General features: G+C 57.9%; 1 protein-coding gene across 1 annotated transcript; it reads left to right on the top strand.

Annotated features, from left to right (window-relative positions):
- Nucleotides 1-6,507: 6,507 nt before the first annotated feature.
- LOC142819687 (chemerin-like receptor 1) lies at nucleotides 6,508-10,315 on the top strand. Its single transcript, XM_075908233.2, has one exon. The coding sequence runs from the start codon at nucleotides 6,537-6,539 to the stop codon at nucleotides 7,419-7,421; it is 885 nt and encodes a 294-aa protein (XP_075764348.2). The 5' UTR covers nucleotides 6,508-6,536; the 3' UTR covers nucleotides 7,422-10,315.
- The last annotated feature ends 7,149 nt before the right edge of the window (nucleotides 10,316-17,464 follow it).

Genomic DNA, 17,464 nt, shown 5'->3' with positions numbered 1-17,464 from the left:
GGGCTGGGTTCCCGAGGGAGGGGGTGGAATCCCCATCCCTAGAGATGTTTAAGTCCCGGCTTGACAAAGCCCTGTCTGGGATGATTGAGTTGGGTTGGTCCTGCCTTGGGCAGTTGACTGTACTGGATGACTCCTGAGGTCTCTTCCAGCCTTAGTATTCTGCCAGTCCGTGAACGTGCTGCCACCTAGTGGCCAGATGCCAGACAGGCCGCCCCAGACAGGTCCTCCCTGCTGCCTCTAGTCCGCCAGAGACACTGCATGTCCGTAATGCTGGACACATTGGAGAGGGTCCGATACAACCAGGGTGGGAGCCGGGGGTCTGACAAGCACTAACTCCTGCACAAGGGCAGTTAACAGACAAGGGACGCCCCCTAGGTCTAACTCATGGGGCCCCACGCCCATCACAGGCATTCCGGCTCCCGGCCCCCTTGCTCCACCCGCCAGATTCCACCCTCGTTGGCCATGATGGGATTGGGACGGTGCGGCGATGTGCCGCGTGCGAGGTCGGGCACGTGGGACGCTGCGGGTTTGCTGAAGAGGAGAGTCCGATTCGTGCGCGAGTCTCGCTTCGGAACGTGACCGTGGGAGCATTGACCCTGGCTTGGTATATCCACCCACGAGGAAGGATGCTTCCCACCTAGCGGGAGGGAAAGGGCCATGGGAACGAAGCCGATCTCCCTCCCGAGGCCCTCGGGGAAAGGCAGCCGTGACTTCGTGAGGACACGCGGTGTCACCAGGCCTCCGGACGCCATCTTGAGGGCGCGGGGGGTCTCCCACAGACCTGCTGGGACTGGGCTTTGAGACGCAGGGTTTGTGCACCAGCCCGCGCCGCGTCAGCCCGGGAGCGACCGTGTCTGGCCTGTCTCGCCTCCCACCCACGGGAGGTCTGGCAATGCGGGGGGCCAAAGACTGAACCGGGGGAGGAGCAGCGCCCGGGTGGCTGGTCCCCTCAGCAGAGGCGGAACCAGGCCCCAGTCCATGGCGCACACTGAGTTCAGTTTGCGGTTTGGGTTTAGTTGCTGGTGAGATGCTTGGCGCCGCCCTGGGAACCACGTCGCGCCCGCGCCTCACTGCTCTTGGCCTTGTTTGGCCCAGTGTGAGGGACGCGGCTCCCCGGGGCGAGAGTTGCCGTGAGCCGTAAGGGGGGCATCATGCTGGGGCCGCAAGCCGGGGGGGTCTCATAGTTACCCTGTGGGAGCCCTGCCACGCAGGGGCTGGTCAGAGCCCCGGTGGGTAACTGAAGCCAGGAGCAGGGGGGTCCCTACCCATGGGAGGGCTGGTGACAGCGCCAGTTGGAGGGCCTGGCAGCTTGTCACACCAGCACAGGGCAAGGGGGAGCCCGGGGAACCAGTTCCAGGTGGCACCTGGGGTGTGTGGAAATCCATTACAAACCTCTCTCCACTCTGGGAGCCAGGGAGAGCCCAGGAATCCTGGCTCCCAGCTCCCCTTCCACTGCTCTACCCACTGGACCCTACTCCCCTCTGGGAGCTGGGGATAAAACCCAGGAGTCCTGGCTTCTAGCCTCTGCCCTCCACTGCTCTACCCACTGGACCCTACTCCCCTCCCATTTCTCAGACGGCTGGTCTGCTATGAACAGGCCTCCACTTCATTCTCTCCCCTCAGCCACCCCCTGTAGTTTCTCTGCTCCCCCACTCACCCTGGTGCAACCGGGACGGGGCCCTGCCAGGATGTGGCTACCCCCCCCACCCGCTCTTGGCTCCTGGCCCCACCAGGCCTGCCTGTGAGAGAGTCCATCTCAGAACCACAGTGACGCTGGGGCCCCAGGGGACCTGACATTCAGCAGGGAGCAGCAGGAGCCAGGCGCCTGTGAGGTTTGCAGACACTAGCAGCCCCCCCTCCCTTACCTCCCCCTCTGCTGAGCCCCACAGAAACCCACGGAAAATCAGCTTCCTGGCCCCCCACATGGTCAGCCTGTCTGAGCTGCATCTGTCACGTCGGGGACCACGGCTGAGACACCCCAGCCCGACACACCACAGCCCTGAGACAGGCAAGCAAAGAGCAGAAGCTACAGGAAGTCGGGGTAAGATGTGACCTAGTGCTGTCCAGACCCGATCGAGATCAGCGGCTCCATCGTGCCGGGTGCTGCTCAGACCTGACTGAGATCAGGGCCCCATTGTGCCGGGCGCTGCCCAGACCCGACTGAGATCAGGACCCCATTGTGCCAGGTGTGCTCTTTCAGAAGAAGTTTTTGCGGAAGATCTCTTTGGAAAAAAGCTTCTCCCCAAAGAAGCCTGCAGCCTAGACATAGCCTCACAGTTGTCTTGGGGCTTGTCTATACTTACCCAGAGATCGACATTCCGAAGAGTGAGCTTCCGGGGTTTGATTTAGCAGGTCTAGTAAGGACCTGATGAATCGACCGCTGATAGTGCCCCTGTCAACTCCCATACTCCACAGCAGGGGATCCCAAACTTTTTAACACGGGGACCAGTAAATCCATTCATAAACTTTTGGAGGACTGGTAATGTTAATTTGAATATTTGCATATTCATTAATCAAATGATGAATATTCAAATAAGTTGTTTCTGGTCCTCCCAAATCTCCCAGTGCCAGCTTTAGCAAAGCTTTTGATATGGTCACCCACAATATTCTTGCCAGCAAGTTAAGGAATATGGATTGGATAAATGGGCTGTAGGACAGACAGAAAGCTGCTTAGACCAGGGTTTCCCAAACTTTTTACTTTAATTGGAACCCTTTTTTTTCAGTTCTGCTTTTTGCAGCCCAAAAATATAAACACATGAAAAACAAAGTGAGAAAATACCAGACATAGCGCATGTCTTGTATTTCCTCAGTAGGTGAGGTGTATTGTTACTAGATGTATCAGTTTGTAGTTTCGAACTGCCTGGCTGGTAAAAGTGCTCAGGCTGCATGAGCGTGTCTACCAGCCAGATAGATCGCGACTATTCGAGGGGTGTGTGTGTGGGGGGGACAGTAGAATCCCTGCGCCGGACTAACTCATGCATTGGGGGGGGGGGGGGGGGAAGAGGGGAACGGGGTTGGGTCAGTCCCACTCCCCGCAGGTTGATTCATTCCTCCCCCCTGCTCTCCCTGCTGCGTCTCTGGCCAGCCCCACTTCCCCCAACCCCCTCCCTGGCAGCCAGTTCTTCCCTACTTCTCCTCCCAATCTCCCTTGGCCAGCCCCGCCGCCTGCGTCCAGCCCTCCTGCCAGCGACCCCTTCTCCCACCCCGCCCACATCTGCCCCGGCCAGCTCCCTGCTCACACACCCCCCCCCCCGCAGCCCTGCTTCCACCAGCCCCCCAATCTCCCCAGCCTGCCCTGCTTCACCCGTCCAGTTCTGCTTCCGGTGGCCAGCTCTCCCTCCCTCGCACCCCGGAATCCCCTGGCACCTGCACCGTCCCTTAGCCCTGCACCCTCCTGGTGCCTCCCTTTGCCCTCTTTATCCCTAATACCCACCCCCTCACCAGTCTCTGCTCCATCCCCTCCTGCCCCTCTGGGCCCTCACACCTGACCTTCCTCATGCGCACCCCTTCTCTCAAGCCTCCTCCCAGCCCCTCCCCTCCCCTCCAGCCCCCAGTGCCCTCCCAGCATCCCCCTGTCCCCCTCCCCCCGACACCGCCCCACCCGCCCTTTCCCTCATGGTCTGCACTTGGCCCCCCGGCATTTGTCTCTCCTGCACCCCTGTCCCTGGGTGCCTCCCCCGCTCAAGCCCCTTCTCCTCCCCTCCCCCGCACGAGCCGCCCCCCCCCCTTCTCCTTCCGCGCTGCGGGGCCGGGTCCGCGCTCAGACCCCGGAGTCCGAACCCGGAGCCAGCCAGGCCCCGCCACGCGCCTCCCGCGGGTTCCAAACCCCCGGGCCGTGACGTCACGCCCGGGCGTCCTCCCCGCCCACGTGCAACGCCGCGCGTGGGCGGCAGGGAGCGAGGAGGAGCCGCGCGCGGCGGGGATGCCCGGGGCCGAGGGGGACGCGCGGGGGGCGGGGGCCGAGGGGGACGCGCGGGGGGCGGGGCCCGCTCCGGGCGGAGCCGGGGAGAGACCCAGCCCCGCACAGCGCTGGAGCAGGGCCCCGCTCGTCACTCGCCGGCACTGCCGGGTGCAGGGGCGCGGGGCCCATTGCACCGAATGGGGCGGGTGGCTTTAAGGGCCGGCAGCCGCCAGGCGCGCTGAGTCCCGGGCCGCGGACCGCAGTTTGGGAAGCGCTGCTCCCCGGGTCGGGAGGAGCAAGGGAAAGTGAGAGAAATGGCAGGGGCTGAACGTTTGCACACGCAGGGCACTGCACTGAGCCGCATGCAGGGGGGAGCCAGCTCTGCTAGTGTAGACCTGGCCCTAAGGTACAGGCAGCTGCAGCAAGTTTCCACACTGGGAAAGGCTACACACACCTGGCGCTCCTGGACTTCGTCTCTGCCCTGGCCGGGCTCCTGGCCATTAACCGTCCTCCAGGCCCTTCTCTGACCCCTCCTCAAGTCGCTCAGCATCTTGGTGGCAGCGAGGGCACCAGAGCCGGACCCGGGATCCCAGCGCTTGGTGCCATAGGGACAGAGTCGGGATAGTCGACAGACTAATCGACTAGTCGCTTCCCCCGCCTTGCTGCCTCTATGAGAAAGTGCGGAGCCTGAGGCCAGACCCCGGGCTCCGTGCAGAGCTGCCCCTTTGAAACACTACGAGGAGCACAGGGCCAGTGGGGCACTGCCTGAGCCCCCCCACTGGCCCTGCGCCCCCTGCTACGCTTTTGCCTTTGAAGTGAAGCAACAGCCCTGGGGCGGAACCGTCCTTATCAGCTAATCAAATAATCGATGCAAATTGCGAAACCATCGACATTTCACATCCCTAGTCCAGCAGGTAAACCCCCCTCCCTGCGCTCCAGCGAAGTTCCTTGGGGACGGGGCCCAGGCTGGCCTGAACCCGGCTGCCCTGGGGGCTCAGGCTGAACTGAAACGCGCCTCAGGCCGGTTGGAGGCCGGGCTGTGGTTTGTGTGGTCTCTAGCCCAGCGCGAGGGTTTCCTTAGCGGCCGACTCCCAGCGGGTCTGGTCTTGTTCCCAACTGGGAGGGGCTGGAGGGCAAAGTCCCAGCTGGTGTCTCTGCTCCTGAGTCCTCCCCCGGGGAGCTGGCTGGACGTGGCTGTCTCAGCCCCAGCTCCACCCAGGGTGTTTCACCTGCTGGCCCCAGGATGTGGGAGCCAAATGCAGACACTGTGCCGGGGCCCAGCGGGGGGAGCTCGTGGTTCGTGTGAGCTCTGCGTAGAGCTGTGGGAGCCGGAGCCTTCCAGGCTTTGCAGATGTGATCAGATCCAGCCACGTCCTGTGATCTCCCCCCACGGCTCCCTCCCCACAGAGATCCCCCCATATGAACGGCTTCTTGTTGCTGGCTGGGCCAGTCTGGGTGAGCTGCAGGCACCGTGAGGGGACTTGGGACAGGGGTCGGCTCTGCGTCACTGCGTCCACCCGAGACACGGGAAAGGAATTGATGGAAACCCTCCAGCTGCCCATTAGATCTCATTCCACCCACCCCCCATTGCTCTCCCCAGTTCCTCCCCATATCCTCTCCGGATGGAGCCAGCTGATATTATTTGCCCATCCCATAGTCAGAGTTTAGGGTGCTGCACAGACTCCAACCGACTTCAGGGGCCGCCTTCCACCAGGCATTGCACAGACTCTGACTGAGTTTGGGGGTCCCATTATGCCAGGTGCTGCCCCAATCCTCAGGGAGAAACAGTCTGGCCACAGCCAACTCACACTCTAAACAGGCAAATGGTCAGAGGGGAAACTGAGGCACGGGGCCATGATGTGCCTTGCCCAAACCCCCTGAGCATTTTAGTGGCAGAGTCTGGGATGAAACCAGGAGTCCTGATTCTTCGTCTCTACAGCCAAACAGATGCCTGAAATGTCCCTTCATTAAAAATAAAACGTTTGGCTTTTTACTGGACTTTTCACCCTCTGGCATTTTGCCAGGTGGCTTTTTTAATCTTATTTTCCTCTTCCTTGGAACCTTTTCATGACCAGACGTTACTATGTTGTGGGGGAGAAGGGTTTTGTGGGGATTTTGCCTGCAACGTGGGGATTAATCCAACGTGGGGATTAGCAGCTCCGTAGGATGTTTCCAGCAAGAAGAGCGTTTGGGAATTTGGGGGAGATAGAGAGGTATCGTATGTCTCTGTCTTTGCTCCCAGGTCGCCATGTTGCCTAGAAATCCAATTTTTCAGCAAGAAGCCAATGTGTTTTATTTTCAATAATGTATTTGGTTTAGTTAAAATCCCCACTATTGTGTAGAAACACAAAACATTGGGGCTGAGGACAGACACAACAAACCGGGTATCTTGGCAGGGCTCAGACAAAACGACAATTCTGCCCCTCTGCTCACCCTGGGGTTCTGTTCTTCTAAGGTCTTCCAGCAAATGGGGCCATTGGCCTGAGTTCAGCTCAGGATCTGGGAGATCATAAGCTCTGCATCTCTCTCTTTCTCTCTGTCTTCTCCTGGAGCCCTTTTCATTGCTCTTCCTTCCTTCCCTCAGCACAACATCCGCCCTGCCCCACCCCCAGCCCTGAGGAGAAGCGGGGATACTATGACAGCCGCTCCTTCAAGAATAATATACTGGACCCCCTTGCTGGTGCTCTGCAGCGTGGCCTTCCCCACTGGGCTGTTGTGGAACGGCTACGTCATATTCGTCACCGGTTGCCATGTGGAGAGGACGGCCAGCGCCGTGTGGTTCCTCAACTGGGCCGTGTCCGATTTGATCTTCATCCCCTGCCTGCCCCTCAGATTCAACTTCATCTTCTCCATGCACGGAGACTGGGCCAGCAGGCTGAGCAGCACCATCACCTCCCTGCACATGTTCTCCAGCGCCTTCCTCCTCACGGCCATCAGCGTCCATCGCTGCATCCTCGCGGCACAGCCTGAGTGGTCCCAGAAATGCTGCACGGCCTCCCTGACCTGCTGGGTGAGTCTGGGTATATGGGCCCTGTCTGCCGGGTTCAGCTTGCGGTACGGTGACCTCTGGGAATCCCTCCTTCCACCTGCCAACACCAGCCTGAATTTCTCACTGGATGAAGGGAGGGTGAAGGTCGCCATCATCATCCAGTTCCTGGCCGGGTTTCTGATCCCATTAGCCTTGATCTTGATCTCAATCTTCTACGTTCTTCAAGCTGCCAGGCTGGGAAGGAACCGGCTGATCCAGGCCAAGCAGCTGCTCAAGATCCTTCTGGGTTTGATCCCGACCTTCTTCCTCTGCTGGCTGCCCTATCGCGTCTTCTTCTTCCTGTGGATTTCAGCTGCGCACCCTCGGCCTGTTCTGGAAATAGGAAGCACATCTGCTTGTGTCCTGACATATGTCAACAGCTGCCTCAATCCCATCTTCTACCTCACCATGGAGGAAGAGTTTCTGAGGTACCTGGAATGCACACACAACCCCGACACCACTGACCACACAGGGCTGGAGCCGGCTGACTAGGGGAATGGACGCTGTTGGTGGACATGGCACGGAGATAGAATTCTGTTCACCGGCTGCTGTCGGCTCCTTTTGATCCCCAAATTGTATTTTGGCAAATAGATTTTTGGTCTTCTGCAGAGGAGTGTGAGGAGAATGAAGAACCCGTCTCTGCTTGTGTGTTCTATGGTGCTTGCTTGGAAGCCAGGAAATCGCGAGACGAGTTGATGTACCCCTGGAAGAGCTCTGCCTGCCCCCGGGCCGTGCGTACCGCTGGCTGAGGCCCACTGCCGTACACTGTTCTCCAAAGCTCGGGGCTCAGCACAGCAGCCAAACCACCTGGCAGCATAATTTAGGTACTTGGCGTAAGCTGCTAATCAGGTCCCCCTTTCCCTTCCCTTCCGCGTCCTCTGCAGCAGCCCCAGAGTTGGAGTTGGGACGCAGCTCGGAAGTGCGGAAAACCCATCTCCGCATGAGCTTGTGCCCTGGAGCTGGCCTCCAGTGCAGACAGCGCCTCACCGGCAGCTCAGCTCTGCCACAGGGGGCGTGAGTAACAGTGCTGACGCAGGCCGGCTGGAGGCTGGGCTGTGGTTTGTGTGGTCTGTAGCTCAGCGCGAGGGTTTCCTTAGCAGGGCTGGGGACGCTGCAGCAGAGGCTGGGCTCAGATCTCCTGCAGCCGACTCCCAGCGGGGCTCTGGTCTCTTTCCCAGCCGGGAGGGCCGGGGGGCAGAGTCCCAGCTGGCATCTCTGCTCCTCGGACCTCACCCGGTGGAGCTGGCTGGACGTGGCTGTCTCTGTTCCTTGCGGGGTGCCTGGCCCGCTGTCCCCCAGACATGAGCCTCAGAACGCAGACACCTTGCTGGGACCCAGCGAGGGGAGTTTGTGGTTCACGTGGGAACTGGAGGCCTGCCAGACTTTGCAGAGGGATCAGACCTGGCCATGTCCTGTGATCTCCACCATCCTGCACAGGATTCCTGCTGCCGGCTGAGCCAGTCCGGGGAGCTGCAGGCATCGCGTCGGGGACCTGGGACGGGGGTCGTCTCTGAGGTGCTGCGTCCCCCCAGGACATGCAGAAGGAAATGCGGTAAACCCTCCAGCTGCCCCACTGGGTCTCCCCCTTCCCTGCTTCCCCATCTGCTCCATGCCTCTGCTCTGGAGAGAGCCAGCTGAAATTCTTGAGGGTCCTTTTGGACGTGTGAGGCCCCATCGTGCAAGGTGCTGCCCAGTTCCCACCGGAGATCAATGGGAAAGGCCCTGCCCAAATCCCAACCATGTTCAGGGCCCCTTGTGCTGGGTGCTGCACAGACTGACTGGGAGAAACAGGCTTGGCCACAGTGAGGTCACACAGTAATGGGAGAAATGTTTGGAGGGGAAACTGAGGCATGGGTGCAGGACGTGACTTGTCCAAGGCCTCCAAGCCTTCCCCGGCAGACTCTGGGATGGAACCCAGGAGTCCTGACTCTCCATCTAACCACCGACATGGACTCTTGCAACAGCCTCCCTTTCACAACAATCGTTTGGCTTGGTCCCGCTCTCGTCTTTCCCTCACGTTTTCCCTCCAGGGAAGCTGCTCTCTGTCCTGGAGATTGTTGTGGGGAGTTCGTTCAGTGGCGATTTCGCCTGCTCCACTAACTCACCTCCCCAAAACGGCCCACGCCGCACACAGACTCCACTCCAAAATGATGGCAGGGGTCAGACGAGACAAACTTTGTGGTCCCTTGTGGTCCGATGCTTCTAAGATCTTCGAACCATTGGGGTTGTTGCCCTAGAAGGTTTGATCCTGTTTTAGTTCAGCTCAGGATCGGGAGAGTTTATAAACTTTCTCTCTCCCTCTTTTGCCGTCCTGTCCACCCAGGAAGCCTTTTTCATTGCTCTCAGCAGCGTCTTTTTGGGGAGGGAAGCAAATTTAACTCTGATTCCAGGGGCTACCTGGGCATTAGAAAATGCGAGTGTTTTGAGGCATAAGGATCTTGCGCAGAAAGGGGTTGCTATCTGCCTGTTACACACACGTGCCCTGTCACACACACTGGCTGTCACACACTGCCTGTCACACACACCACAGGAAAGCTGCTGGCAATCTAGCTGGGATGCAGAGACAAGCATCCCCTGATGTTGGACTTGCCCCAGGAGGCCTGGAAAACCCGGCCCTAAGCCCCCTGCGGCCAATTGCCTGGGAGACGGTGGGGAGCCACCCCCAGTGCATGGCTCTCCACGCCCACATGGCTGCTCTCTGCCCACACCAGGAGCGAGTGTGGACAAAGAACAGGAGGTTCCTCACAGCACCAAAACCTTGCACACAAACCGTTACTGTGCAGAGAAGGCCCCAGAAAAGGGCGAATAACTCCCTCCTGATGGCTTCAGTTAAGGGAGTGATGGGAACTGGGGAGCGGAGCCCTGTCTGTCTGTCTGTCTGTCTGCAGGCACTCTAAGGCCAGCCGCGCTCTCTCTCCCTCCCCCATACAGACCAGCAAGCTCCCTAGACGCTGGACGACCAAAACAGACGGAGCAAAAGTCTCTTCTGTGCAAAACTTTCCTTACGGCGCTTGTGTGGGAATCAGTTTGAATTTGAGAACAGTCAATGGGGCAATGAACCAGCAAATTGGTCAGGTCCCAGCTGGATCAATGGGCTGTAGCTCCACTGGAATCACTGGGGCAGATCCCAGGTGGGTCAATCGGCTGTAGCTCCACTGGAATCAATGGGGCAGTTCCCAGGTGGGTCAATGGGCTGTAGCTCCACTGGAATCAATGGGGCAGATCCCAGGTGGGTCAATGGGCTGTAGCTCCACTGGAATCAATGGGGCAGATCCCAGGTGGGTCGGTGGGCCGTAGGTGCATTGGAGTCACTTTGGGTATGTCTACACTTGCCCCCTAGTACAATGTAGGGAGGCAAATGAAGCATACCGAAGTTGCAAATCAAGCGCGGGATTTAAGTATCTCGCACTTGATTAGCATAATCGCGGCCGGTCGCCATTTTAAAATGCCAGTCGCTCGATTTACTTGCCACGTGTAGATGCGGAAGTTCAATCAGAAACCCTTCCCTTGAATGAACTGTGACTCCTTGTGCAATGAGGAGTACCAGTTAATTCGAGGGAAGGTTTTAAATCGGACTACCACGTCTACACGTAGCAAGTTAAATTGGGTGACCAGCATTTTAAAATGGCGACCGGCCGCAATTATGCTAATCAAGCGTGGGCTATTTAAATACCGTGTTTGATTTGCAACTTCGGTATGCTTCATTTACCTCCCTACTTTGAAGTAGGGGCAAGTGTAGACATACCCTGGGGTAGTTCCCAGGTGGGTCGATGGGCCGTAGCTCTATTGGACTCACTGGGGCAGATCCCAGCTGGGTCAATGGGCCGTAGCTCCACTGGAGTCACTGGGGCAGATCCCAGCTGGGTCAATGGGCCGTAGCTCCACTGGAGTCACTGGGGCAGATCCCAGCTGGGTCAATGGGCCGTAGCTCCACTGGAGTCAATGGGGCAGATCCCAGCTGGGTCAATGGGCCGTAGCTCCACTGGAGTCACTGGGGCAGATCCCAGCTGGGTCAATGGGCCGTAGCTCCACTGGAATCAATGGGGCAGATCCCAGCTGGGTCGATGGGCCGTAGCTCCACTGGAGTCACTGGGGCAGATCCCAGCTGGGTCGATGGGCCGTAGCTCCACTGGAGTCACTGGGGCAGATCCCAGCTGGGTCAATGGGCTGTAGCTCCACTGGAATCAATGGGGCAGATCCCAGCTGGGTCAATGGGCCGTAGCTCCACTGGAATCAATGGGGCAGATCCCAGCTGGGTCAATGGGCCGTAGCTCCACTGGAGTCACTGGGGCAGATCCCAGCTGGGTCGATGGGCTGTAGCTCCACTGGAATCAATGGGGCAGATCCCAGCTGGGTCAATGGGCTGTCGTTCTCCATCTAGTCCCCACTCAGCTCCCCATGCTGGGAACGGGCCGGGAGCACCGAGGGACAACCCCGCACCCTGCATGCCCTGCGCACATGACCACAGCTCTGCCAGTCCTGGTCTTTCATCATCTCCCCGCAGGGGAAGTTATGAGCCTGTGGCCAAGAACTGAGCAAATTCCTCCCCACCTGCTTTGGTTGTAGCAGCCGTGGGGCAGGGCACGAAGGAGGAGGGACACCTTTCTCTCTCAATCCCCATACAGCCCCTCTATCTCCATGCACCTCCTTATCTATCTATCTATCTATCTATCTATCTATCTATCTATCTATCTCCACACACACCTTTATCTGTTCCCATACACACCCTCGGTCTCTATGCACCTCCTTTTCTATCTATCACCAAACACCGCCCCTCATCTATCTATCTATGTATCAGCACTTCCACGGGCGTCAGGTGTGTATAATTTTTGGTGGTGGAATGAAGTTTAACTGTTAATTCAAACTAAGGGGTTTATCTTGGACTCGCGCTTCTCTGCCGTGTGTAGACGTGGGCAGTTACTTCGGGCTAGTCAGTTTCCAAAATGGCAACCGGCCAGGAATATGCTAATCAAGCGTGGGATATTTAAATCCCGCGCTTCATTAGCAGTTTCGGTCACCCTCATTAGCCTCCCTAGTTCGAACTTGGGGGCTAGTGTAGATGTAACTTTACTCTTTTTCACAGAATCTCTTTTGTTTACTAGATCTCTCAAAGTTCTTTTACATGAAATAAAGTAACTTTCTTCTGCTTACAGTGATGTCTAATTGATCATGAAAATAATGTCACCATACCATTGTGCCTGCATGGATGTGCCATAATGATGTCTATAGTCAAAGCAAGGATTTTGTAAAATATTGTCAGAAGATTTTGTAACGTAGTGGATTGGTCAAAATCTTATCATAATGCACTGGCTTGGTTTTGTTCTAGTGACGTATAAGAAATTTTTCAATGTTTTTAATAGTCTTATAACTTTCTCCCTGACTATTTTGTAATAAAGCAATCACTCTCAAATGGTTACACCTAGAGTCAAGTTTGATACTTGGCTTTAATATGTACATTTCTGAGTGTGAAGGTGTTCGCCAGGGCTTCAGTTATTGTGATTTTAAGTTCACTAATAAAAAGTTCAAAGTTGGCTTTGTACAATAATGTTTATTGGAATTAGACCTACTTTAAAACACAAAGACGACTTTTTTCTGATGCTTGCTTCAAAAAAAAAAAAAAGGCGTTTTACTGGCAGCTCAACCTCCCCTTCAGTTTTTCTTCAGCCCACGAAAGCTCATCATCTAATAAACCATCTTGTTAGTCTTTAAAGTGCTACATAGTCCTGTATTTTCTTCAACCACTGTCTGTCGTGGACGGAGCTCTGATCTCTCTCGCCTCTGGTGTTTTGTCTCTTCACACATCCTGGTTACTGAATTGCCGTTTCCTACTGGGCTATTGCCTTTGTTTGACTACTAGTTATAACTTCAAAGAATGACCAGCAAACAGAAAGAACAGGCTGTCCTGAGGGACCCATCCGGGCAGGGCCGGGGAGAGATCCAGCTCCAAATATTGGTGCAGCAGGGCCCCCGGCTCTGAATACTCCTGGAGCACGGGCACCACGGGCCCATATGACTAGCCCATGAGCACTCCCCGTCTATCTTTTTATCTACGCTCACCAGTCACTGATTCAGTGATATCCACTTTCTCCAGGTCTCTCGGGACAGCTACTGAACTTCAGCACAGATTGCGGGAGAACAACAAGGCAAATCAGCCAGATCCCAGCTGGGCCAATGGGCCGTAGCTCCACTGGAGTCACTGGGGCAGATCCCAGCTCGGTAAATGGGCCGTAGCTCTATTGGGGTCAATGGGGCTGATCCCAGCTGGGTCAATGGGCTGTAGCTCTATTGGGGTCACTGGGGAAGATCCCAGCTGGGTCAATGGCTGTAGCTCTATTGGGGTCACTGGGGAAGATCCCAGCTGGGTCAATGGGCTTTAGCTCTATTGGGGTCACTGGGGAAGATCCCAGCTGGGTCAATGGGCCGGAGCTCTATTGGGGTCACTGGGGAAGATCCCAGCTGGGTCAATGGGCTGTAGCTCCACTGGAGACACTGGGGCTGATCCCAGCTGCAGCAAGGCGACGTTGTCCTGTTTCAGTCCAGGGTCCGTGCCCGTGGCACAGGCTGGCTGGGATACTTGGTGGGGTCCTGATTCAGGGTGGACGGGCACTGACAGGAGGGTGGAGCTAGGAGCCTCCTCTCCCCACGACAGCCCCTGGGGGTGGTAACGCTCTGGCCAGTGGTCCTGGGGAAATGGGCGGGGGAGGGAGGGCTCAAGGGCTTGCCAATCCCACTCCCCAGTAAGAGCCAAGGCCAGACTGAGCAGGGTCGGCTCCATGGCCAGCCTGCCTTATGGGCGGAGCAAGGCAAACACCTGACCTGACTCTGTGGCCAACATACCTAGTGGGCGGAGCAGGGCAGGAGCTAAGCTGGGACTGAGGGCAGGGTGGGCCTAGATGGTCCATGACCCTCTCCAGCTCTGGCCCTGGTATGTCCCAGACACTCGTCCAGCAAGTGGCTCCAAGGGTCGTCCGAGCCCGACACCGGCTGGAGAGCTCGTGGCGCTGGGCACGTAGAAGGGGGAGGGGCAGCTCAGGAAGTGGTGGGGACAACCCATCCTGCGCTGGCAAACAGGCAGCAAACAGCTGGAAACAGGCTGCTGCAACAGGCAGAAGCAGCAGAAGTTCCTGGCGATGTGCCAGGCGCTGAAAAACTCCCGAGCTGGGTTGTTCTTTCTCCCCTGCAGCAAGTCCCCAGCCCTTCGTGCCCTTCTCTGCACTGAGCTGTGCACCCCACTCCCCTCCTAGGGCCGGGGGAAGAGCCCAAGATAAGAGCCCTGCCCTTCTCTAACCACTAGACTCCCCTTCCCTCCCAGAGCCACGGATAGAACCCAGGAGAGCTGGTTCCCAGCCCTGTCATGCTCTAACCACTACACCCCGCTCCTGACCTAGAACTGGGTGATAGGACGCAGGAGTCCTGGCTTCCAGCACTGTTGTAAGAGCTGGGCCTGCCAACATCTCTCACCTGTGAAATCACGACCCCCTCGCACAGCTGACTGCAGTGGGCACAGGGGCCAAGGGAACGCCAGGGCAGGGGGGCTGGTGAGCTGGGGCGGGGGAACCCCAGGGAAATCGCAGCTTGGAGCCACCTCCCGAGGCCTCTGCCAACCCCTCCTCAGCCAGGAGTCTATGAGCCGGGAGCCGGTGGGACTGGAGAGCCGCCAAGCACAGTCGGCATGTTGGGTTCTGGGCCCCCCGATGGACGCATGGTGAGGGGTCAGCCCAATACCGCCCCCTCCAGCGGCTCTGGCTCCATCCCACCCCTTTGTGGGGCCTTTCCCTCCCCCAGTCTGGTTCCTCCTGCCCCTCCCCGCCTGCCCCCGGGCTTGTACAGCCAGACCGGGGTATTTTGCAGCCCTGAGGCCCGTCTGAGCCTGGAGGTGGCCGAAAGTGACACCCGGAACCACCTGAGGCTGCTCTGAGTTTGACAGTCGTTTTCTCGCCCGGCCGCCGCTTCCTCGCCCTTCGGCTCCGGGTTTGTCCTGTTGGGTCTCCTAGAAAACAGCCTCAGACTTGGAGCAGAAGCATGGGCCAGCGGCTCCCAGACGGGCCTCTCTGCCCCCAATGGCACGGGGGGGGGGGGGAAGCCAAGGCCTGACTCCGTACTTTGCCCCGCAAAGGCCATTCACTCGACTCCCCGCTCCCTCCGGGGGTGCTAGCAACAGGGCGTTGGCTGGGCTCACGAGCAGGCTCTGGGAGCCCCCTCGGATCTTCTTCAACACTGTTCTACGCTGGAGCATTTCAGGTGCATGGTCCTGCTTTGGGGCACCTTTGTTATAAATTAACAAAGTGGCCTCCTACCCTAACCACTACACCCCACTCCCCCGCAGACCTGGGACAGGAGTCCTGTCTGCCCACACCCGCCCCTGCTGTAAGCCTCACTCCCCTCCCAGACCTGGACAAGGAACCCAGGAGTCCAGACGCCAGCCCCTCCAAGCACTAGACCCCACTCCCCTCCCAGACTTGGGAAGAGAACCCAGGAGTCCAGGCTCCCGCCCCTCCCTGCTCTAACCACTAGACCCCACTCCCCTGCCAGAGATGAAGAGAGGACCCAGCTGCCCTTTCCCACCCCAGGGTGGGTGACAGGGGTTACATCATTTTTCTGCTGCTCTCTGTCTGGGCGGAGGCTCGCTCTTCTTCCCCTCTTGGCCACTTCCTCTCACGTCTTGCTGGTGGCACGATCCCAGCATCCTGTGGCCCCAGAGTGCTGGGCACCACTGACCTGGAGGAGCAGGTGGGGCTGGCTGCAGGGAGAGACTCAGCCAGACAGCCCCACTGACACAGAAGGAGCCCCCCCCCAAGCATCGGGGCCATCCAGAGGTGCGAGAGGGGGACCAGGACGCCTGGGCTCCATCCCTGACCCAGGGGAGGTGCAGGGACCTGGGGGGGTTAGAGCAGGGATGGGGGCAGGAGTCCTGGGTTCTATCCCTGCTCTGGTTGGGGGGGCTGGAGCTAGGCATTGTGGGTTCTCTGTGGGTGCAGTCTAGTAGATTAAAGAAGGGGGGAAGAGGGGAGCCAGGACTCCTGGGTTCTATCCCTGCTGTGGGAGGCAGGGAGAAAAGAATGAATGTATGTAGCCCTGACACTGGCACTGGGGTGGGACAGGACTGCTGGGTCCTCTCTCCATCTCTGGCAGGAGAGCGGGGTCTAGTGGTTAGTGCAGGGTGCGTGGAGCCAAGATTCCCAGGTTTTCTCCCAAGTTCTGGCAGGGAAGTGGGCTTAGAGCGTGGGAGGGGCGGGAGCGAGGACTGGTGGGTTCTCTTCCCGACTCTGGGGGGGGATTCTCAGGTCTGGAGGGGGGACCTGCCCCCTCACAACCAGCGTAACCGGAGCCCCCAGCCGTGGCGGGGAGGGGAAGTGGCTCTGGGACGTTAAGTCTGTTTGTGCTCCTCCCTTGTGCAACAACTGCCCCGGTTGGACATCGCAGGGCTTGGGACCCCTCCCGGCACCTCTCAGCCGGTCGGTGAGCTCCAGGCCTCGGCCCCACAAGAGCCCCCAGGGCAGCCCCAGCTCTCCCCACAGCCAGCCCTTTGGGGGAGGGGTCGTGGGCTTATCGTGGGAAGATCCGTTCCCACGGCGATGCTGCCTCTCTGCAGGAACGTGCCAGATTTATGGGCTTGGCCTGCCGGGGTGTACCCACCACTGACTGGGTCACAGGGCCCTCCCTGGCGTAAAACACTGGGCCCCGCTCCCCTCCCATAACCCAGGAGTCCTGGCCCCCTTGCCCTCCCCACCTTCCCCCGCCCCTCCCAGAACCAGTAACAGAACCCAAGTGGCCTAGCCCCCCGGCCCATTTCCTACCCATGGAAGGGTCTTTGCAGAACAATCATTGAAATAAAAAGGCTCAGAGGGGTCACCCTGTTAGTCTCCAACTGTAAAAACAATAAGCAGTCCTGGGGCACCTTGGAGACTAACACAAACATATCTATATATCAGCAAAACCCACTTCCTCAGAAGAGCTGGAGAAATGTAACAGGAACCTAGAATTCACCACAGAAAAAGGAGGGAAAAAAGTACCTTTCATTTGTAGGTCCAGTTCTAATGAGGCTAATTGAGTGGGCTGGAAGTGTCCCCTAAATACCTTTTCAGGGAAAAGTGTAATGTTCAAGGCAGGGCAGGCTGGCTGTGTAATGCAACATCCAGTTCATGTCTTTGATCAAGCCGAGGGAAACTGTCAGATTTGCAGATGAAGGTCAATTCTGCGCTCTCTGTCTGCGATTGGCTGGTGAAATGCCTTTGTAGAAGGATGGCTACTTGTCAGTCCAGGCCTGAGTCTCTGGGCGGGTTAAAATGCGCCTCCATATTCCCACTGAAATAGTCATAAACAATCCACTGAGTGTGGTGCAACACACAACCACGCACAGGCAACCTGCATTTTGATCTTACCTCTGAACTTGTTAGTGGCTGGTATTTCCGTCCCTCCTCCTGCAAACATCTGACAGGTTTTGAGTAGCATGAAGTGAAATATTTTGATCAAAGTGGAGCGGGGGAGGGTTCAGTGAAAAATGAAAATTTGGTGACACTAAAACATTTCACAAA

Source organism: Pelodiscus sinensis, chromosome 22 (assembly GCF_052426305.1).
Source record: "Pelodiscus sinensis isolate ZL-2025 chromosome 22, ASM5242630v1, whole genome shotgun sequence".
Classification (NCBI taxonomy): Eukaryota; Metazoa; Chordata; order Testudines; family Trionychidae; genus Pelodiscus; species Pelodiscus sinensis.
This window is presented reverse-complemented; position numbering and strand designations above follow the sequence as displayed.

Bases quoted from the DNA above. Each gene is read 5' to 3' on its own strand.
- LOC142819687 (XM_075908233.2), top strand. From the start codon at position 6,537: ATGACAGCCGCTCCTTCAAGAATAATATACTGGACCCCCTTGCTGGTG.